Source organism: Oreochromis niloticus, linkage group LG9 (genome assembly GCF_001858045.2).
Source record: "Oreochromis niloticus isolate F11D_XX linkage group LG9, O_niloticus_UMD_NMBU, whole genome shotgun sequence".
Taxonomy (NCBI): domain Eukaryota; kingdom Metazoa; phylum Chordata; class Actinopteri; order Cichliformes; family Cichlidae; genus Oreochromis; species Oreochromis niloticus.
The window spans coordinates 22,311,010-22,333,919 of record NC_031974.2 but is presented as its reverse complement, the minus strand read 5'-3'; the positions used below and the strand labels follow the sequence as shown (position 1 = coordinate 22,333,919).

The window sequence follows — 22,910 nt, the reverse complement described above, 5'->3', positions numbered from 1 at the left end:
AACAGACTTCCCATTTTTACTAGACTCTTACATCATTAGGATTTTTAGCACTGGCATGCTGCTACATAATGAAGCGAGGCGTTTTTTTTTAACTTTGGGTTTTCCACGCTCTCGGTGGTATCACACACCGCAGTGGTGAATTATCACACTCTCGCCTCAGCTAACCCCATAACTCGAGTCTCTCCGACAGCAGGAGGCAGCAGGAGAGCAGGCTGCTCCCCCAGCCTGTAACTTGTGAATCAATTATGCGTCAGCCCGCCCCTGATTGGCCCCGGCAGCGATACGCAAAAGAAAACGAGGAGAGGTGGCTGACAGATGAAAAGCACGGAACCCGCTGATAAAGTGTTGTGGCGGAGAAAGGCGCTGTATTGTCGCAGAGGTCCTAAGGTGGAAATCTGTTGCTCTTTGAGGAAGAATGTACTGCAGGTAGGAGAAAAATAAATAAAATAGAGCCTGCAGAAAACGTTAAAGGTTAGGTAGCTGGCTCTAATAATACCAGCAGTGTGAGATATTTGAAGATTATCCACTGTGTCACCAGATTTTGCACAGTGATTTGCGTCGCATCCCGTGGTTTTATTAGTTTTTTTATGCTAATTTTGAAAACGGAAAAAAGAGCTTTGAGTATGAATCTGTTTAAACGACTTGTACAATTATTCTGGAAACCAACTGGTGTAATATACTCTGTTACAGATGCAGTGTGTGTAAAGTAACTCTGATGTTGGATAGTTAGTTTGAGAGCATGCGCTGATTTATAGACTCTTTTGTGTCCAAATAGAGATCAGATCTTTAAAACTTTGAGGAAAAATATATAATTCATGCTTTTACTTGCCTGTTGTTCAGGGGTGTGTGCTGTAACCACTGGTCTTCTGAGGAGAGGTTAGATGGGAAAACAGTGGTCATCACTGGAGCCAACACTGGTATAGGCAAAGAAACTGCCAAGGACCTGGCAAGAAGAGGTACTGTGCCCAGCTGCGGGTGTTTCTCCATCTGCCTCAGTCTATCAGCTTTTCAGACGTGTGCCTGCCTCTTTAATTTACACTAACTGGCAGGCTGTGATTTACAGTACATATCCCACTCAGTCCTCATGATTTAAGCACTAAGAATACTTGGGTAATTGGGCTTGGTTCAGCTTGCTTAGCATACCTCAGTCTGTCGTGAATCTGAATAAAAATATAGATAAGAATTTATGGGTTTTTTAAATATATTTACTGAAATGAGCATCTTGGTTAATGTTTCAATGATTCCAGACGACTGACAGAAATTGAAGACAGATGAGGCGTCGCAGGGACAGAGGGAGCATTGTGAGGGTCCCCTGCAGGGCCAGACATGAAACAAAGGCAGTGCATCTAGCAGTCGTGCACACACATGCACACACACACATATATGCACACAGAGTGAGTAATATGAAAGCTGGTTCTGCATACAAGACTCAGTTTGTCCAGTCATCTGCATCATGACAGACACAGTATGCCACATACACTTTCCTCAGTTTAAGAGCAACCAACATGTAAGATTTATTTTTAAAATGTACACTGGCACCAGCATAAAATAATCCATAGTAATAATAATAAAACTGGATTCCCTGCCTTAAAACAAAGTAGGAGGAGGCACAGCATCATCTTTCAGTAAATTGGATTATGCAACAATGTGGTGACAACATGATTGGATTTGCAAAGATTGATAACGAGAAGCGATTCCTTCAGGCACTGCATCTCAACATTGTCAGTCATTTGTTATGATCTTGATCTAAGTTTATTTTATTATTATTATTATTATTATTATTATCATTTACTTATTTATTTACCTTTTGGTCCACATAATGAGTTGTCAAAGGAAGCTGTCCATGTGAAATTGAATGTTTATGAAGTGAAATGAGGAAAGACTGTCACAATTACATATCATACTGAGTGCGAATAATCATCTGCTGAAAGATCTTGGACGTGACTCAGTACACGCCTCTTGGTCTTGACTCCCACTGTTTGTTTACTATTTTATTTAATTGTGTGAACTCGGCTTCCCTGTTGATGCGGGAATAATTTGGTCCTCAGGATGGAAACAAAGACACCAGCAATGGGATGGAGACGCTATATTACAACTAGTTAATGGCTCCCATCTTCTGTAATTACTGGGTGCAGCAGCTATTTTGCATATGTGTGAGTGTGTGAAAATGACTGAGTTTGCAGGAGAGAGTGTGTGTATGTGTGTGTGCATATTTGTGCCTGCATATGGGTGAAAGAGAGGGTGGGTGCATGTGTCCTCAAACCCCCCCCCCTTCTGTGCTCATTAAGAAGAATGCATGGTAATTTGTGTCAGAAGCGAATGAGAACGACACAATTGAGAGGGTCTTGTGTTTGTTCGAGTGGAGCAGTTGGCTAAATGAGATGCTGAGTGAGAGCTTAGAAAACATTAGAGGACAATCTGAAGAACCCTGAAAGATTAAGGTTCTTCATTTAATGCTGGGAGCTTTTGTATCCCACCAAATGAGCAAAGCTTTTTTTTTTAATTTTTATTTTGCAGTTTTAAGTTTGGGAACTTTGCCTCTTTTGAACTCTGCTGTTCAAGTATTAGGGTAGTACAATACAACTGCTGTGAAAATGGCTGTCATGGGGTGTATAAAAATCATTTGCTGCCAAAAACAGGATGTGAGCTCAGAGTGAAATTTCACACTTTCAAGAATATGATGGGGGTCAAGTCTTTCCTAATGAAACTTGGGGTGATTTAAGGTTCCTGTGCTCACCTAAACTGAAACTCTGGGAGGAAAGCAATGTGCAGTGAGGGAGTGTATTATATTATACTATTTGTCAGTAGCTCGTGCTCTGTGGATCTTACTTTTTAGGTGCACGCATCATCATGGCATGCAGAGACCTTGAGAGGGCGGAGGAGGCACGGACGGACATTTTGGAAGACACAGGAAATGAGAACGTGGTCATCAGGAAACTTGATCTGTCTGACACCAAGTCTATCAGGGCCTTTGCTGAAGTTGTTAACAAAGGTATATGCTCTTTTTTAAATCCACTTTTCCTTTCAAGGGCATAATTGTATGCCTCTTAAGGAGTAATGGACTCCTCCAGCAAACAGGGCTCAGTAATTGCAGGGCTGATGTATAAATCCCTGTTTGTTCAGCCCCTCCACCGCCACTGCTGCAGATAATTAGAGGCATACTGTAAAAGCATTTGAATTTAAAAGCAGTGGTTTTATCAGATATGAAGTGTGTTTGCTACATATGAAATTTTATACCCAATCTTTATCAGTTTGTGTGGTTGTTTTGTTTTTTCTCCAGAGGAAAAACAAGTGAATATCCTGATAAACAACGCAGGCATTATGATGTGTCCCTACTCCAAGACAGTTGACGGGTTCGAAATGCAGCTAGGTGTCAATCACTTGGGTGAGTTACTCTCAGTTTTGTATTTTTCTGTCTGCATTTTTACGCCTCTTTTTTGTTTTGAAATTAAGGCTCATGTTTTATGTTTTTTTTACCGAATTTATGCTAAGTTTGTGACAGGCGTATTTTCATAGTGAAAAAGGTCATTTTAAATCTGGCATTAATAACACATGTGCCAATGTGACTGTCTCACCAAGCTAGGACAATGAACTAGAGTTGCTGCTGCCGGTGTTTTCCCCCTTTATTGGACCATGGATTCTTTCTAGGTGATGTTTTCCTCCATGATATTTTTGTCTCAGGCTGACAGAGCGGGAACACTCTGTGCTGCAGCATGGTCTCCCACACACATATGCAAACACACAGACATGTACAAATAGCCAGAAATAAACGTGTGCACTTTGACACATTCCTTATGTGTTCACATTCTTTTTTAAACAGTGATATTGTTACGCAAAATGGGAATTAATGAAAAAATAGTAAAGAAAAATGTTCTTATTAAGATCAAGAAGAGTCCCTCAACGTCTTTCAAACAAAAAAAGAAAAAAAAAAACTTCTTGGCATGCATTGTATTGGGTGACACACTGTTTACCACATCAGCAGGAATAATATCCTGTGATAGTGTAAACTTTCTGACTTCTAACAAAGCAGAAAGCTCACAGCAAGGAAGAAGGAGTAGGAAAAAAACATGAGATTTGCTTGAGATTGCGACTCCTGCGGTTGTAGAGTGCCATGTAAACTGAAAACATGAGGGTGGCCAAGTTTGGTCGTCTAAATGGAGTCAGATTTTAGATTGTTCTCAGTCAGGTGGCTGGCTTTTTTATAAACACCGCAACAGGAAGAACTACTCTATGTTGCATATGAGAAACAACCACACAAATTCCAGCAACAGGTATACAAGAAGCACAGCTAGTCACTGATATGATTGGTAAAGTTTCCTTATGTGTCTGTTTTGCAAAATAGTGAAATTAATTATATTTGTTAAAAAGGTTATTATACGTACACTACACATTAACTGCTGGGTTTGCTTTGTTAATAAATTAACCAGAAAAGGTGTTTTAATTGTTTTCATCAGGTCACGTCCTACTGACTTACTTACTCTTGGACCTCATCAAGCGTTCTGCTCCGGCCCGTATTGTCGTGGTGGCATCGGTGGCCCATACCTGGACTGGGCTTCAACTGGATGATATCAACAGTGAGAAGAGTTACGATGCCATGAAGGCGTACGGACAGAGCAAACTGGCTAACGTCCTCTTTGCATGCTCACTCGCAAAAAGGTTGCAAGGTGAGCTTTTAGAAAATGAATATCCAAATGTGCATCATGAGGAATGAAGGCTATAACACATGGGTATCTTACAGCCATGATATGGGCACAGAAATGTGTAACAGTGGAGCATGTGCAGACATCGTGTAGGTGGGTTTTGCTGAGAGACTCAGAGTCATGGAAACTGACTAATGGGATGAAGTTGTGCTGTTGAGTCAAGGAAGTAGAATTTTTTTAAAATTTTTACATAACAGCAGTGGGGCAGCAACAAGCTTAAAATTTCTATTAACGTCACCCTGAATAACTTGCAGAAATACTTACGTCAGTACCTGTCGTACCTACCCATCTGCCAACAGCTACATATGAGTCCCACTTCCACTTGAATGCTCTCTTTAATCCTCCAGGAGTAGAGCTCAGTCCATTAACTCAGAAATAAACTGAAGGTGTTTTATCAAAGGCTAACATGTCTGTTATGTTTTTATTAAAAACACTATATTCACTGTAGGGACTGGTTGAAAAAAAAAAATGTTACAAACCTCACTTAAAATCCCAACATGCACATATAAATAGCAGGTGACAATTGTTAGCACATGTTATTGTGCAGCATTTGTATGTGCTTGCGTTTGTGTTGCAGGTACTGGGGTGAGTGTGTTCTCTCTGCACCCAGGGGTGGTTCAGTCTGACCTGTGGAGGCACCAGCACCAATGTATCCAAGTGGCGGTGAAGATCTTCAAGATTTTCACCAAGACCACAGTGGAGGGAGCGCAGACTACCATTTACTGTGCTGTAGAGCCAGGTCTGGAGAGCCTGAGTGGAGGGTACTTCAGGTACACAGACCCAGTATTTCAGTTAACAGCAAGAGCATTTAGAGTGCCGGTGTTACCGTGCCCAATGTTTCTACCTGGTGATAAAGAAAAAGTTACACTGGATGTGATGTTTTTCCCCATTTTTTATAAGTTACATGAATGCAGTGCATAGTGTGTAATTCTCATTTTCTGTTCCTTTGTGTGTGCAGTGACTGCGCCCCTGCAAGGTGCTCAAGAACCGCCTCTGATGATGACTTGGCGCAGAAACTGTGGGAGGTCAGCTGTAACATGCTCGGCATCACCTGGCAGTGAATAGGATTAAAACACCTGTGCAGTGAAGACACTGTGTGTGAAAACATCATGCTTTAAACAGCGCTGCTAAGCACTTTTATACATGTATTAATGTTACTGTTTCAAAAAGAAGTAACAGGATTGCTCCAAAGACCATTTTATTTTGTAAATGATCTAAAAAAAAAAAGCTGTACATTGTATGTTTTGGTGGAAAAAAGTGTTAATAAAAACTGCATGATGCTTATCTCTGTGTAAAAATGTTTGTTAAAATTTACTGACAAAGTGTTTTCAGTACTTTTTTGTAGAACTGAACAGTTTTGAAGAAAGAAAATATGTTTTTTCTACTCTTACTTACATAACTGATGAGGGCATACCTTGTTCATTCCAGTCTTGCACAGCGAGAAGCTGTGGATCTGGTTCTGATCAGTAAAACTCAGATCATTATAAATGCTCTACCTTTCCTCCTAACAGTAGAAAGAAGAATGTGGCACTATTTACAGCATGGACACATATAGTTTCAAGTGTCAGCATGTAAGAGTAACAAATACATTGCAAAATTTTGCTCGTTTGTAACCTATAGACACAATGTGACATGCGTGCTTTGACGTTGACTTATTTATGACACTATGACACTGAGATGAGCACAGTAAATATAATGAAGAAAAGAAAGAAAAGTCATTATAAAGCAAATGCCAGAATGCTGTTTAGAAACCCCATCTTAATCTACATCACATGAGGGAGGATTTAGTGCCTAAGGAATGTGGAATAAGATAAGTAGCCCATGACCAGTAATCTGTCTGAACAATGTGTGCATTCTGATTTAGATATACAGTCTCTGAAAAAAAAGATCTAGAACCCCTGATTGTAATTTTATGGATTTAACTATGTGATAAGTTTAGGGGCCCTACGTTCCTATGTAACTATTTAGTTTTCTTATATATTTTAATTGTGAAAATGACTAAACCATTGTCAGTTTGCTGTCTGCTAGAGTGTTTCATCTTTATGAAAGGGGGTAAACTCTTTTTCCTATACCTAATTCTAGTCCTCGACTAAAGACTTTTTTATTTTCTTGATTGTTTTTCATTTTTTAGCCTGCTATTAATGCGTTTCTGGGATGATGGCTGTTTGCTTACCCAAATATGTCAATAAAGCACAATTTCGATGGGATACATGATCTTACAGTATCACACCAATCCTCTTTATAGCCAGCTCCATTATATCCATGAATCTTCTTTGAGGTCTTCCTCTTTTCCTTCTGCCTGGCAACTCCAGAAAGTGTAATCGTTAAGAACACCTCCCCGCCTGCAGGGGGCGATGCAGAGAATGATAACAGCGCATAGAATACAATACGCATGCGCTTCTAAAGTCTACGTCAGCTCTTTCTCTACAAGGGGGTGATCTGTGTCGTAGCTACGTGGCTTTCACTTCTCTGACTTTCTTACTAAGCATCACGTAGGAAATAGGTAAGCTAACGGCCGCTTTTAAATACACATATGTCTTTTTCATCAGATAAATGTAGCCAGCTAGTTGGGTTGGGACCTTTTGATTTTATTTTACATGTCGAGGTTTATTGCCAACATAACGCTACGTCGCCATAATAGTTAGCATGTCTTAGCATAACGTTAGCTAAGGTCGAGTTTTAATTAAATTAACGTAACATAACTGATTTAAAATCAGCCTCGCATACTTTTTAATCGTATTTTTGTTTATTTATTAGAAAATGAGAATATATACAGTATACTTATAATGACAAAGTTGTTAAAGCTCGGTCAGCTTAAGTCAACGTCAGCACTGAGACCAGTCCCAGCTTTAATATTGACTTGTGTTGTTTCTATCTTCAGACTAAGCACCATGGATCAGGTTACGCAGTTTGTTGAGCCCGGCCGGCAGTTCGTGAAAGACTCCATCAGGCTCGTTAAGAGGTGCACAAAACCCGACAGGAAAGGTGGGTGTTGTTTCTTTTCATTTATATCGGCTAGCCTTTGTTTGCTGGAAACGAAAACAAATATATAAATTTGAACCAACTGACTAACAAATTCCGAATCCAAAGAGCTCAATTATTATGATCTTTTTCTTTAATAGTGGCATTGTATTATTTCCTGTATTTTTAACAATTATTATTTTTGCCCTCACCCAGAATTTCAGAAGATTGCAATGGCCACAGCGATTGGGTTTGCGATCATGGGATTCATTGGTTTCTTTGTCAAGCTCATTCACATCCCCATCAACAACATCATCGTGTAAGTAAACAATTTATGACAAACACCATCACGCAGACTGTCTTTGAACAATTTTTAGATAACTTTGTTTAAACCGTGCTCTAATCTGGCTCACTGATAATGTGAGGGTTAGGGTTTTGCTCTGTATTCCTCTCAATCTGAGTAGGGCCGGTCATTTAAAATAGAACTCAGTGATGACTCTTCAGACAAAGAGGGTTACTTACTGATCCAAACCGACTTCTCATTATCATCTGCCTTTACTTGTTGTTACCGAAGTTCATCCTCAATTTCACTCAGTTACATATGTATATATTTTTATTTTAAAACTCCTGTAATGTCTTAATTTTATAATGAAAACATACTGCACTTTGATCCTGAATTTCTGCCATCACCCTTGAATCTTGTGAATCACTATGGCTCTACCATTACTTGTCACAGTCATGTTATAGCTGCTACTAATACTAGATTTCCACAGACACATTTAACTCTCTGATCAAGTTTCTCTTGTATATAAATTTCATTAAATGGATGATAAAATGACACAAACTCTTCTAGTGATTAGTCATTTTTATTACACAAAACACAGGATTTAAAAAGTCACACCGGTACCGTTGGCAATTCTTTGTGCGCAGTAGAAGAAGCATAAAAATACTGCTTAGGCTTCTGTTGTAAAAAGTCAGAATATGTGGAAAAAAAGGTACATTTGTGTTCTCATACTTAACATCCCCTTCTGTTTTTCCTTCTAGTGGTGGTTAGGTCCTGATCAATCAGACTTCATCACGTGGGGACAGGAGATGGCGCTGCAGTGTTAACAGCTGATGTGATTGGGGGGGGGGAGGGGGGACTGTCGGGATGGCATTTTTACATTCTGTGCTCAACGTTTATATGTCACTGTGTAAATAAAAATAATTGGAAATCTGATATGTCCCGTCCACTCTATCAACACAGCACCTTTTTACAGTAGCTTGGTTTTTACCTTCTGTAAATTTGCCATCAAAAGGCACTTTTTAATTATGCGTTCCCAATTCGATTTAATCAATAGATATTGCTAACAGCCACAGAAGGCAGGCCTGTCGTCTTGACCTCAAAGGCACACGCAGGATGCTGCTATGCAAAGTGGATATCTGGATACATGTAGGCAATAATGTGCACATATTAAAACAGAATTGTTCATTTTGAATTTAACACTACAGTGTAGAAGCTCAACGTAGGAATAGAGTTTAACTGTATAGTGCTACTTCACATTACCATCATGAAAGACTTGAGTAGTAATAATTTGGCATTCATGACTATTGTGGTTTGAGTATGTTATGTTATTCAAAAAACAGTGGTCACCATGGTTACAGCCGAGAAATGAGCTTTTCAGCATTAGATTTTTCATTTATACCTGAGCGAACAAAAATCAAAAAGCCTGTTCAAATGTAAGTGTAAAACCTGAGGTTTTTTTTTTTTGTTTTATTTTCCGTAGCTGATCTGGAGAAACTAGGTCACAATTCCTAACTTTTCACTCCCATTAAGAAGAATCTCTTTTTTTTGTCATTCCCCGTTTTTACGGATGCCCATGCTCCAAAGAAGAGGCTGGTCTGTGGTCACGGTTACGGCCTTCCTGGGCTTTCCGGGGTCAGTGGGCTCATAAGTGTTGGAGGTGCTTACCAGCTTGCCAAACTGCAGGACCTCATTATCTGGACAGAGGAGACAGAAATATAACAATTACACACAATACTAATGGCAGACCAAGTGACACCACACTTAATGCTCTTTGGCTGTTCATTATATTGCTGCATGCCAGAGTCTTTTTTTTTCTTTCTTTGAGAAATGGTCTGGATCAACATGGTCTTGGATAACAATTGTGAGGCAGGGTGGTCCACATGACTTTGGATTGTGCAAAGCAGTGTGAGGCCACACGTGGTTTTACAGCCAAATCCACAAAGATTCACAAAGGCTCTTGAATATTCCTACTTTGTGATTACTGAAGTAATCACCGTCATTACAGTCATGTCCTCATTTTAATTGCCAGTAGCAGGGAAGGTAACCACTAGGGTATACAAGTCACATACCACATTATCTTTTGTTTTGTGATTTTATACACAACAAGCCTTCAGTACTTTCCCAACAACTACAAATGATTTGACAAAAGCATCTAAATCTGTTGGACAGCTGTCCAACAGTGACCTCAAGTGGTCAAACTAGGAAACTCCGTAGTATCTATGCAACCCACTGTAAGACAAATTTTGCCATCTGCTGGTCCTTTATTGGAAACTTATTTAGCCTTTGCTGTAGAGAACTAAATTCATTTTAGCCTCCTTTCACTGACTCCCACTAAGCTTTAGACCTGATCTTGAGAACGAAGCAGGGTATGAAGACTGAAATCTAAATCTAATCACATTGTTAAGAACCTAATACTGCTTTTTTATATCTTTATTTTTTCTTTAAAATAATACATACAGTAATTTATTGAAACATGACAAACATAGATGGAAATACAATACATAAGGGAAAAGTAGTGTTTAATTATGACAAGCTTGAAAGTCACCATCTGCTAGGACCACCTTTTTCTTGCTTTCTTTAAGTAGTCTTCAGGAATAGTTCTCCAGGCTTCTTGAATGGCACTGGAAGCTCTTCCTTGGATGTTGATTTGATCACACAGTGCTTCACAGTGCTGGCTCTGGGGAGGCCATTTAGCCACTGATAGTGGCCCACTGTGTTTTTTCTCTCCAGGTGTGTTTGGGATTGTTAGTTTCTCAACATTATTATGCTGAAAAATGAAGCAGATACTTTCAAATGGTACTGAATGGTGTGTTAACTCCATCAGTTTTAACAAGATCTCCAACACCACTGTATGAAATACAGCACCAAACCATGACAAAGCTGCCTCTGTGTTTTACAGATGGCCATAGACACTCACTGTTCACCTCTCTCGTGACCTCCTCCACATGCTGACAATCATTTGAACCAAAAACTCATCAAATTTGGACCCATTGCCATGTTTTTCAGTCCAATTTTTGTGTAATTTGGCATACTTCAGCCTTCTCTCCACCCTTCCACTGAGACCATGTCTGATCATGTTTTCAACAAACAGTAGAAGGTCCTGATGGGTCTTTCAGGTCCTATGTCAGATCTTTGATGGATAATTTCCTGTCTCTTAAGGACATGGCTGTCAGACACTGTTCATCTGCTGTAGATAGTTTTTTAGTCTTGCCAATTCTTCTTTTGTCCTCCACTTGTCTAGATTCTTACCTTTTTTTAAAGAATGTACTGCACACCATGCTGAGATATATACAAGGTTTTCTGCTAAGGGCTCTTTGTGAATCACCTTGCTAGTGCAAAAAATATTATTTTATGCCCATCAAACTGGGTCAGCTTTGGTATTTTTTTCACAGATTCAGCTACAGAAATCCAAACAAATTGTGTGTTTAAGCAGGCTAGTAATAAAATGTCTAAAGATAAATTTTTAAATTGGTTCTTTGCTCACTTGTCTGTTACATGTAAACATAACACTGGTTATTAACTAGAGTTAGGTGCTTTTTTAGGCTTGAATGAGAACAGAAAAAAAGCACTCCTTCGAAAATGGTCAGGTAAAAGGACTGGACTGAAAATGAGAGAAAAAGCAGCCCATGTCAAAAAAGAACAAAAAAACATTTGAAATACCCAGAGAAAGCCTGGATAACTACTCATCCAGAACACTTTTAAAATAAATGAATAAATAACAACTAAGTCTGTCTCACTGGAAGCAAAATGTGAGGGGTGGCTCAAGACTTTTGCACAGTACTGTGAATATTAATCTAGGCAAAATAACAAATCACTGATCATGCTTCAATAGCCCCAAATTACAAAAAATGTGAATTTGCACGTCACTTTTCCCATTAAGCGTTACATTTATTTACGCTGCATTAGCTCTGAACAAGCTGAGCTGACAAACACTGAGAGGATGGAGCTATTCAGTCGTGTCTAATATGAAAAGGCTACGCTCACCGTAGGAGATTTACACCTGGGGCTTTTTGTTATTTCCTCATTTTTATCTGGTACTGTGTCCTTAACATCTGCAGCAAATTAAGTACTTAAGAAATGTCTGAACCTTTAGTTTAGTAAATTTGCAAAAATCTACTTCAGTTGTGTTAATGAAGGAAAAACAGTTAATGTGGTTTTCAGATCTGAATCAAGGAAGGTTTTTTTTTTCTTTTGGAAAGCTTTGACCCGTTCATGTCTGAACACTTTCAGATTTAAAAAAAAAAATTCCATTTGTTTTTTTGAAATCCATCTTTGTTTAATTCTCTGGTTTGCCTGCTTGGTGTCAGTGTGCTATCATCAGTGTTTAAGAATAAGTTGGAGGATGAGTTCTCATTAGTACTATAAATCACACTTCAAGCAGGAGGTCTTTCTTTTTATTATTTCTGCTCTATTAAAATATCAATTTTAGAATTTTGTGGAAGCAAAACTGCCTTAACCGATGACTTCAAAAAAGCGCCAACCTCCAAAGTCTCGCTGACAAGAAAACATGCAAACATGATTTACTTAAGTGAAAGAGCTAAACTGCACTGTCACTATCAAAAGGGTAAATAAAACCTTGCAAACCACATCGATAAGTTTAAGTAGCCAAAATATGTTATTTAAGATTTTCTACCACATTCGTGTTTAAAGGAGGCCAATATTACAATTACTGGGGGCTGCAGGCACCTGTGCATTCAATCAGTCATCAATCTATCAATTATCCAGTTAACCAATCGTGTGGCAGCAGTGATGTGCATAGGGAATCTCAGTTAATGTTCACATGAAACATCAGAAAGAGGGAAAAACTGAACATCGCTGACTTCAATGATAATGATATTGTTGGTGCCAGATGTACTGGAGTACTGTTCCTCTCCTTGGATTTCCAAGTACAGCAGTCAGACTTTGCTCAGAATTGTGTGAAAAGTATGAAAACATGACAAAAAAAGTAACATCCAGTGAGCAATAGTTTTGCTGAAGAAAATGTCTTGTTGATGAGAGGTCAAAGGAGAATGGTCAGACTGGTTGGAGCTGACAGAAGGGCTGAGGTAACTCGGATAACAAATCTTTATGACTATTGTGAGCACAAAAAGGATCTCAGAGTTCACAAACATCCAACCTCGAAGCGGGTGAGCTGCAACAGCGGGAGCGCACATAAATAGAAATATGGAGCAGCAGCTGGCACAAGCTCACAAGAAACCGAAGAACAGAAAAACACAGCCTGCAGAGCGACGCAGATGGTAGGGTCAGAAATTCACATCAGCACCAAAGTGCCCTGTGTCAACAGTCCAGGCTGGCAGTGGAGCTGTAATGGTGTGGGAATATTTTCATGGCAACACCAGTCAATCAAGGATTAAATTCCACACCACTGCAGCTGGCTAAGTGCAGTCTATCCCTTTACACCAACAATTTACAATTATTGTCTAATGGCTACTTTCAGGATGATAATGCTCCGTATCCTAAAGCAAATGGCCACAGAGACTAACATCTGGATCCAACATCAAACATCTGGAACGCGGAAGAGTGGATGATTTGCACGATTAAAGTGCAGCTACAAAAAAAAAAAAAAAAAAAAAAAAAAAAAAAAAAATCTGCAGACATTAACTGATGCAATCATGTTAACATTTTGTAGAAGCTGCACAGCAAAGGGAGGTTCTGCTCAGTATGTAGCATGGTGCTCCTAATAAAGTGTTCAAAGAACACATGCTTCCCCCCAGAGCTCGCAACAGCAAAAAGCTGTTTTGTACACAGGTGGGTAGAGCCGAGTACTACATCTTTATATGTAAAATCTTAACAGAATATAGTTAATAATGTATGAAATCAAGTGTGCAGTCATGCAAAGCAAAGAACAAAAACATCGTACGCCATTAACTTTTAAAAAAAATATGTGCGTGTTGTGTTTCTTACATAAACAGAATATAGTTAGTTTTAATAAACCGAATCATATTTCAAAAGCATAACTTTAGCAAAAGTCTAAATTAATCATTAGGCTGCAAGTCTCTGAATATTTTAAGGGACACTTTTCCTCCAGCCTCGGTAAATTGGGTGCCAGGACAACTACTATGCATCATTAGTGCAAAAATATCTTACATAATCTGGGTTTTTCTTTTTCTTTTTTTGAGGCTTTTTGCATTTTGATACATCTTTAATTGTCTACACTTAGACACACATACTTGGAATCTTTTAAATGTGAAGTAGCTTTATATTATATATATATATATATATATATATATATATATTATATATATATATATATATATATATATATATATATATATACATATACACACACATATGTACACACACATTAGTCATACTACTATTGCACAGTAGTAACCTCAAAGCACCACCTTGCATTGCCTTGGCACACGTGAAGATGCAAAATGTGAATAGCATTAGATATTAAGAATTTTATAAATATGCAAAAATGGTTTTGGTGCAATCACATCACACAAGGGTAAAAAAAAAAATGAACACAAAAGAACAAAGCCAGCAGAGAATGAAGCAAATCATTTGTCCACAGGCGCCTGCACGCACATCAAACAGGGACAAAGAAAAATCCTATTCTGCTTCAAAGACTGCCAAACAAGCATGGTATTAGAGCAGCTTGACTCAGAATAAGGGTGGTGGGGAAATGAGTTGTATGTGAAGTTGCGTTACTTAATAATTGAGCGAGCACAGAGTCAGGCTCGCTATGCCCTGGGTGTACGAGAACAACGTCTGACTGCGTTTAAGTGCCGGCTTTAAGGTTTCTCTCTGTAGGATAATGTGTTTCCACCATGTTCTTAGCAGAAGAGTCATGAGACGCACTGGGAAAAGAGGGTGAAGTCAAGGCAGATACTGTCGGATTATGAGTTCTGGACCCTCTTAAAAATGTGAAATCAAAAGGCTTTAAAAATACTTTTCTCACATTCTTATTAACAGCAGTGCGACCATAAATGCACACGAGGGGGGTTACTGCCACAGGAGGAACAGTTCTCTAACTTTACAGTTCAGAGTTCTCTAACTATCTGCACAACTAGTTCCTATTTAAATAAAGCTATGATTATTCTGTGCATGCTTTTATAAACAAAATGAATTTGAATGTGTTTTATTACATTATGTACAAGAATATGGAATGTTTACATCTAAATGTTCAAGGCCTTTGAGTACATTTTGGAGCAGGGTTACAAAAAGTGTGCACTAAATCAATGAAACAAGATTCATGCCAGTGTACCAGTAATGTGATGTGACAATTAAAGTGATTTGATTTGAACTTTGATAAATCGTAATGGCTTGAGGCATTGCTAAAAATAGCCTGAACCCAACAGGGTTCCAAGGCCAATTACCATAATTATCAATCATCATTCAAATGCAGTGATCATAAAACATCTACCTCTGCACACTGCCATTAAACTACAGTCACTGTGAAGCCTTTTTCTGTTGTAAATAAAAGTGGAAGCTGTTCTTAAAAGTACCACTAGAGGCAGCAGAGCACCACAAGCAGAAGAATTAGGAGTCATTACCAACAGGATGTCAGAGTGGCACCTGCATCTACTGACACACATTATCTGTGTTTGTCTCTCCTACACACATCCATTTACAGACCTACACCCACACACACTTATGCTCGTGTGAACTTCACTGAGCACAAAGGCATTAACAGCGATGTGACAGTAAATGAATACAGGGGTTACTCCCAAAGAGGGAACAGTTTTCTTGGGATTTTTTTTATAAAATATTTGAAATTTGAATCTGTTTATTCCATAATGTAAAAAAAAGGCAAGATTATAGGGGCTCTTCTTTTAAAATTTTGGAGTAAGGCTTCAAAAAAAAAAAGTGCACTACATCTATGAAATATGCCAACATTTTGATAAATAAAAATGGCATGAGGCACTGCTCAAAAACAGGCTTCCAAAGCTTTACAAATATGCAATTATCACAATATTTCTACCTCAGCGCACTGCCATTAGACTACAGTCACTGTGAAGCGTTTTTCTGGGGTAAATAATGGTGGAAGATGTAATTAAGAAAAGTACCACCAGAGGCACCAGAGCACCACATGAGGCAGAATTAGGAGTCATTACCAACAGGATGTCAGAGTGGCACCTACATCTACTGACACACATTATCTATGTTTGTCTCTCCTACACACACACACACACACACACTTACAGATACTCTTATGCGCGTGCAAACTTTACTGAGCACAAAAGGCTTTCAGATGGCTTCATTAGTAATCCCCTCCTCAAAGCTGATACCGATCAATAACGGCCCCCTTTGCAGAGGGGACCGAAATGAGCGTCGCATCCTCCAGTGATAACAATGGAGATGTTTGCTGCCTGTAATTGCATTTCCAGCGCCACAGCTGAAAGGACCCGTCAGCTGTAAGTAGACCGTATTTACACAACAAATTGCCTTAGAGAGAGGCTGGGTGAGAGGAGAGGAGAGACTCCCAGACGTTTCTGGGGCCATTTTTGTGTTTGGGGGCCATTTTTGAGAGCGATAGAGGGAGCGAGAGGAGAGACCGTTGCTGGTGTATTTTTGCTTCTCTGTAGTCTTTTCTATAGAACAGGCTTATAAACGCTAAAATATGGAAACGAATTACGTTTGATGCACACTAACCACAGACAGCGTAGTGGTCAAGGTTACCGTCCTCTATCTAAAGCTGCAATTTATGTAAAAACTAAAAGATTATACTCAAATGTGACTCTTTTAACTGCAGGTGCAGCACTTGCTAGAAATCATTTTTAATTTTCAGTCATTGTGAGCAGGAAAGAAAACACTTCATCATCATTTTGAACAACGGAGATGCTGATCAGTGTCAGGGTGAGTCTTATCATTAATGATTGTGTTTATTCATGATCATTTTGTTAATCACTCATGATAAAGAGCAGGATTTGTCACTGGCAGAAAAAATGGAACGCAGCACACATGTGCAGAGTAACGCTGAGCTAGACACAAACAGAAACGGGTTGTTTTTCCCCGCCCATTACGTATAAATGCGTTTAGCGATGCACGGGTGTCCCCTTTTTAACATGAAACGTCAGCGAGAGGCAAATTAAAGTCATTCTCTCGGGGGGGTAGATCCTCCACTCCCTCAGAACAGTGTGCTATCAAATTTCCTCATGCTTCACGGCGCGAGAGAAAGTCATTCTGTATAAATTATGTTTACCCGATACTGAGCTGTCCAAATTACTAAAATGAGGTCAATGTATGACCGCGTTTCACACAATGCTGCAGCTCACTCACCACACTGAGAACAGCATCATACAATATGTCATTGCATTTGACTGTGAAGATGCTTTACTTGTTTAAGGTGAAACCAAAGAGATAGATACATAAATATAAGCTTTCTGGAAAATATCTGCTATGACCACCTTTATTCTTCAACACAATTAGTCATCAAGAATATTTCTCCAGGCTTCTTAAAGGACATTCAAAGCTCTTCTCTTGATGTTAGCTGCCTTTTGTTCTGATTTCTGTCAAGATGTTGAGGTTCAGGCTCTATGGAGGCAAATCCATGACTGACAATGTTCCCCTGAATTTTTTTCTATCCAGGTATATTTTTATTTTATTGCTAGTGTGAGGATCATTGCCATGCTGAAAAATGAAGCTGTTGCCAATCAGACACTCTTCAGATGGGCCTGCATGGTTGATTAAAAAGAAAAATCTGAGGGTACTTTTTGGGGTTCGTGACCCCACCACTGAATGAAATAGAGCTGAAAAACCATGACAGAGCCCCAACCATGTTTTAGAAATAGCTGTAGATAAACTTGTACCTCCTCTCCTGACCTCCTAATGGAGGTACACAATTGACGGATGGATTGGATTTACATTTGGATTGATGCGTCTTGAGGTCAAGCTCTCTGGGATTTGAACTCATCTGAGATTTTTAGTAGATGGTAAGAAACTGAAAGTCCTAGGTGACTTCCTTCTTCAGTTATTACATTACCAAGATTTTCAGAAAACTTGACATCTGACCTTGACCTTGATTTCGAGGTCACTGAGACTCAAACTCGTTTGAGATTTTCAGTAGATACACCTATGGCATGAATTTCAAAACTGCCTCATCCTCGAGTTATCAAGTTCAAATTTGGGTGTCCATCCTGCCAGCCTGCCCGGCAGGGTGATGACAACACCCCATCAGGCTTTTATGGCTGAGGGGTAAAAATTCCAAGAGGCTCCTTGGAAGCAATAAATATAAAGTTAAATAAAGTTAAATATTTTTGCACAGTAACTAAAGTCTGGAGATGGTTGAGGCAAAAAGAAGAAGAAAGCTGTATCTTACTCAAACAGAATACATGAAAATCCGGATTTGTATTTTCTCTATTTTATTTTCTCGGAGGGAACAACTTTTCAGGTTTACTGGAAGAGAACCATTCAGATGCAAAACTACACAAGAGCTTCTCAGAGTTTTGTTTGTACAGTTGATTCAAATCCTTTGGAGTGTGAGCAATGATCACTCTGCATGAAAGAGCAGAAAAAAATAATAATCAGAAAACGAAAAAAGTGCAAGTCGTCTCAGTTTTGCCGGTGGTAACAAGCTCACGCCATCAATAAGACAGGATTTCAAAAATCACTGACATGAAAAACGTGACTGCATTGGGTTTAGGTACCACACATTACATCAACCCTTGATTTCATTGCAGCGCTGCCGTTCGCTCTATCCACCTGAAAATTCTCCTTACATTTAAGGTTATTTATTGGCCGTGACATGAGCAAATATGTGCACTAGCACTCTTAGCACCATCTGCTGTGCAATGATAGCCGCTTCTATTAAATGCTGCTGGGTTTTAAGAGTGTGAGGTGACAAACACTGTTATGGCTTCAGTTGACCTTCAGATAAGAAAACTCATCTCCGCTGGGAATGTATAAGCAATCAGTCGACAGAAAAAAACCCACGGAAAGCAGAGCAAATTATATATTTTGTTATTAGAATGTGATTGTGGGGGATAAGTCACTGGCTATGTGTTTTGCCTGATGGAGAAGTTGAGCAGATGAATTAATAGGGCCGATGCGTTTGTGTAAATTAATATGCTGCCATGAATAGTTGAGCATAAGCATTTCCATATTGCATATGAGCGTACCTGTGTGTTTGTCTACACAGTGGGGTGTAGCTAATAGATATTTGGTCTAAAATATGTGAAAAGTGAGCCTCTTTACTCCCCTGCCTCCTTTGCTAGTCTGCAGCTCCACTGGGGGTACTAGCAGCAGTTCAGATCGGGCTGCTCTTCATTTCTGCCCCCGTGTGTGATGTGCAGAGCGTCAGAAACCTACAGATCCATAAATAAAACCATAAAACAGCAGTTTTCCCTCCTGCTGCCACACTGTGCTGCTGCTACAGAATACATACACTTTTCATTTCCTCTGTCTAGCGCTGGGTGAGCCGGAGTGGATGAGAGGGGGAAGAAATGCGAGGGAAGGGAATAAGTTAGAAGTGGGATGGGGAAGTGGAAGGGCAAAGAGAGGAGACGCCATTATGCGGGAAGGTGTAGCAATGTAAGAGAGGAAAGAGAACATGTGTAGAAAATGCATACGAATAAAAAAGAAACACGGAAAGATAAAGGGAGACCAGATGAATTTCTTTAGACTGAATCCCTGAAAGAGCGAGACAAAAGCACACGGAGAGTACAAGCAGAAAAACACAGACAGCGACGGGAGGGGAAAAAAAAGATAAAAGAATAGAAGAAGGTCAGGGTGCATGTTTGCATCTTGAGAAACAAAAGGAAAAGGAACAATGTTACAGTAAAGATGTTTGCCTCTGGCAGGGACACTGGGTTAGACCTTGCTGAACCAAGTTTGTCAGACATATCTATCTGTTCGGCTACAAGATAAAGTACATTGCTTTGCCCTTCTTTGAAAACAATCCTTCCCAGTATTTAGAATGCTTCCTGAATACTGATATCTCCGGCTGCACAAAATGCCAAAGGCTTAAGCTGCATGACTTCATCTTAGCCAGTCAAGCAAAACTTTAAAGACAGTCCTGTCAACATACTATCCGTAGATTTATTGTTTCTGAATTCATATCAAAATATCCCCCTCCTGCGGTTTCACACATTTTATCAGGGAACCAAATGCCTTCCTGCTCTTTTTTCTTTTAATAACGTTGCTGAATGTTTTTGACGAGTCTGAGCCAGACACCACATTTCAAATCCTCACTTAAAACCTCGACACAACAAAAATCCCCGCTGCTTTTATCAATGGAGTATTAGTGAAGTCTGTTTTCCTCTCTTCAGGCAAACCGTGCAGCAGGAAGGCTGTGTAAGCCTGTCCTCATCACCAATGTCTCATGTAAATCAAAAGTCATTCGTTGAAAAGTCCCCATAAAGTGCTGAAGGTATGATTAATTATACTCACAGGGAACCAAATCCATGGCAGCAGATATTAATTAGTCTACATGCAACTCATTCTGCATGTCTAAATGGTCAAAATACTGCACATCTCTGCTCTCGCAGTGATTCTTCATGTTCACGGTGTAACAACAAAAAATATGGGGCATGTAGTGAAATCCTTATTAAAACTGTCTCATTTGCATTCCAATGTGTATTTGAAGGCTTACATTTCATAAACAGCATGCTCTCATTAACAGTGAGGGCAAGCTTTCTAATCTTGCCCAAAGTTTACTTTTAATTAAGTTTTCTCAATTGCTCGAGCTCTCCGAGAGACTTTGCCACTGAAATCCATCTGTGTTCATGTGTTTGTTTTTTATCAAACTCACCATCTGTCTGTCTTGAACGTGTGTTCATGTGTCTCGTGTTATGAGTTTAAGTGTGCGCATACAGGTGCCGGTGCTTTGAAATGTTGGTTTTGTCCCTGTGTAGCGCTGGGACAGTGATTTAAGAAACATGAACTAGCCAGTCATTTGAAGGTTTTTTACCTATTCTGGTGACCTTTTAAATGAAATGTGTTATTGTAAAGCTTTATCTGTGTAATACTTCCTTCAAATAAGGGCTCAGAAACTAGTGGGAGGAAGAGAGAAAGAGATCCATGGAGATTTTGTTGAGGGGCAAATTTACTTTTCTATTTTATGGGAGACAAATTACTGATCAGTGCAAATTTTAAATAGCACCATTGCTATGTGCGATTAAGATTTCTAATCCAACCATGTTTGGTCTGCTTCCATCATAACCACAGATCAATGTGCTTCAAAAAGGTATGAGGAGTTATTGTTTTCCTTCCCAGGGTTTACTTCTACTCCCAGAGCTCATACTGAACTGGGAAAAGAATGTTTAATATGACGCTCCCTGTTTCTGGAAGAAAATTTACTTGACTATTAGGGACCTGATCTTATTTATTTAATTCAAAGCAATTTTAATAACTCAACATATTTACACATTTTAAGTCCTTCATGGATTTTTAATGACATGTACATTGGATGTAAATCTCAATAACATCTTGATGCCTGCTCAATCATTCAGGTAAGGAAATCCCCAAAAGTGGATTCTGTTCATCTGGATGTAGCGTTTTCAGTGGGAGAAACGTTTTGTCGCTCATCCAAGTGACTTCTTCGGATGAGTAACGAAACATTTCTCCCACTGAAAACACTACATTCAGCTGACCAGAATCCACTTTTAAATCTCAATAAAACTTTTTTCCCTATTCATAAGAGGTTAAAAAATAAACTATATTGTCAGTGACATTCACAACAAGTGTGACTTGGACATTGAGCACAAGTTGGGTCTCATTAGGTGATCACTGAGTGCAAGTTTCACTGAAATCAGACTGATAATCTAGGAGGAGCAGCTATTCCTGTGAACAGTGGATGGAAGCATAGACAACGCATCCCTCACCATGGCACAAACTCATCAGTCCTTTGGCCAGCTGAGCTAACAAGTCACAGTACATTTAATCATAGCAAATGATAACTATATTCTGTAAATACGTCACACGAAGTCCTATTTACAGTATATACGGCGTGTAATACTATGGTATACAATACACATAGTCATGGTATATCAGGTGCTTAGCAGGTATTAAAATAAGGTAAAGAGAACCTCAGATGAACAACACATATTACACTGTTTCATTATTTGTTTACTACAAATTAGGCTAAAATGGAGAACCAGGATGTGGAAAAAAAAGTACATCCTCACTCCTTTCACTGGAATTAAGAGGATAGGCAGCAGCCAGGAACCGCTAATCAAATGCATTTGACTAAAAGCAGAAATTTTGGTAGTTCACATCCATGTGTGTTAACACTAAAGTCATGAAGCAAAGACGTCAGCTCATGAAGAAAAAGAAAGACATCTTCTAAATATAAATATATGTAAAGACATCTTATGTCCCGATAGGTGAAGCCTTTAAATTAATAGCAGGTGTATTTTGTTTTTACTATGACTGTGAATAAATACTGTGACATCGAACACAAATCTAATTTGACAAAAAGCTCCTTTAAATAAAATGAATACAGATAAAACTATTCAGCTATGACTGTCATTTAAAATCCAGTACCTGTGCAGAAGATGAGATTATCAATGGTCCTTTACTAATGCAAAGATCATGAGATAAGATAAAAGACCAAAAGAGTCTGTGCAGGGACCAATTGAACCTTCGTATTTATGGATGTGCCAACATGTGGGTGCTGAACTACTCTATCCGTGGAACCTGCAGGTACACTAACAAAAAAGGAAAACAAGAGGGGTACCTCTTTTTTTGGTCTAAAATATGTGAAATTTCACCTCTTTTGGTGCTTTCATTTAAACCAAAACAGGTAAAGTTGTTTTAGAATTGCTTATGCACAGAAATGCAAAAGTACTAACTACTGCCCCACCATGCCATTTTAAGAATACAGTATCTTCTTCCCTTTAATACACATAACTACAGTGATAGTGGTTTTGTGTGCCCACAGATGTGACATTTAGAACTTTAAAGACCTTGAAGAACCAGCATAATGTATGAGATAAATCTTATAAAGTATTATACATCTCAATATTATAAGAATCAAATTCAATTCTAGTAAATTTTCTGCCACGATAGAGATTTTA

General features: G+C 39.0%; 3 protein-coding genes across 5 annotated transcripts in view; 2 read left to right on the top strand and 1 right to left on the bottom strand.

Annotated features, from left to right (window-relative positions):
- The first annotated feature begins 128 nt into the window (after positions 1 to 128).
- On the top strand, positions 129 to 5,984 carry zgc:112332 (retinol dehydrogenase 12). 2 transcript variants are annotated; one of them, XM_003443508.5, is made up of 7 exons: positions 136 to 426; positions 841 to 956; positions 2,837 to 2,992; positions 3,281 to 3,385; positions 4,455 to 4,664; positions 5,278 to 5,470; positions 5,659 to 5,984. In XM_003443508.5, the coding sequence occupies exons 1-7, from the start codon at positions 416 to 418 to the stop codon at positions 5,759 to 5,761; spliced, it is 894 nt and encodes a 297-aa protein (XP_003443556.1). In that variant the 5' UTR covers positions 136 to 415; the 3' UTR covers positions 5,762 to 5,984. The 2 variants fall into 2 exon arrangements, with proteins under 2 accessions (XP_005471799.1, XP_003443556.1); XM_005471742.4 differs by lacking the exon at positions 841 to 956 and having other exon boundaries at positions 129 to 426.
- Positions 5,985 to 7,067: 1,083 nt separating this feature from the next.
- On the top strand, positions 7,068 to 8,880 carry sec61g (SEC61 translocon subunit gamma). Its single transcript, XM_013270369.3, has 4 exons — positions 7,068 to 7,203; positions 7,582 to 7,685; positions 7,878 to 7,980; positions 8,706 to 8,880. The coding sequence occupies exons 2-4, from the start codon at positions 7,592 to 7,594 to the stop codon at positions 8,713 to 8,715; spliced, it is 207 nt and encodes a 68-aa protein (XP_013125823.1). The 5' UTR covers positions 7,068 to 7,203; positions 7,582 to 7,591; the 3' UTR covers positions 8,716 to 8,880.
- A 187-nt stretch (positions 8,881 to 9,067) lies between these two features.
- Positions 9,068 to 22,910, bottom strand: part of tpk1 (thiamin pyrophosphokinase 1) — a 79,824-nt gene continuing 65,981 nt past the window's right edge. For both annotated transcript variants that reach the window (XM_003443590.5, XM_005471743.4), the window contains exon 9: positions 9,068 to 9,641. In XM_003443590.5, coding sequence (XP_003443638.1) covers positions 9,496 to 9,641 — 146 coding nt within the window. In that variant the 3' untranslated portion in view covers positions 9,068 to 9,495. The remainder of the gene's footprint in view (positions 9,642 to 22,910) is intronic.

What these genes read in the sequence shown, in the direction of transcription:
- zgc:112332 (XM_003443508.5), top strand. An exon ending in GCTAGGTGTCAATCACTTGG is followed by an intron (nt 3,386 to 4,454) that starts GTGAGTTACTCT and finishes TGTTTTCATCAG; the next exon opens with GTCACGTCCTACTGACTTAC. An exon ending in ACTCGCAAAAAGGTTGCAAG is followed by an intron (nt 4,665 to 5,277) that starts GTGAGCTTTTAG and finishes TTTGTGTTGCAG; the next exon opens with GTACTGGGGTGAGTGTGTTC.
- sec61g (XM_013270369.3), top strand. Translation starts at nt 7,592, where the DNA reads ATGGATCAGGTTACGCAGTTTGTTGAGCCCGGCCGGCAGTTCGTGAAA. An exon ending in CACAAAACCCGACAGGAAAG is followed by an intron (nt 7,686 to 7,877) that starts GTGGGTGTTGTT and finishes GCCCTCACCCAG; the next exon opens with AATTTCAGAAGATTGCAATG.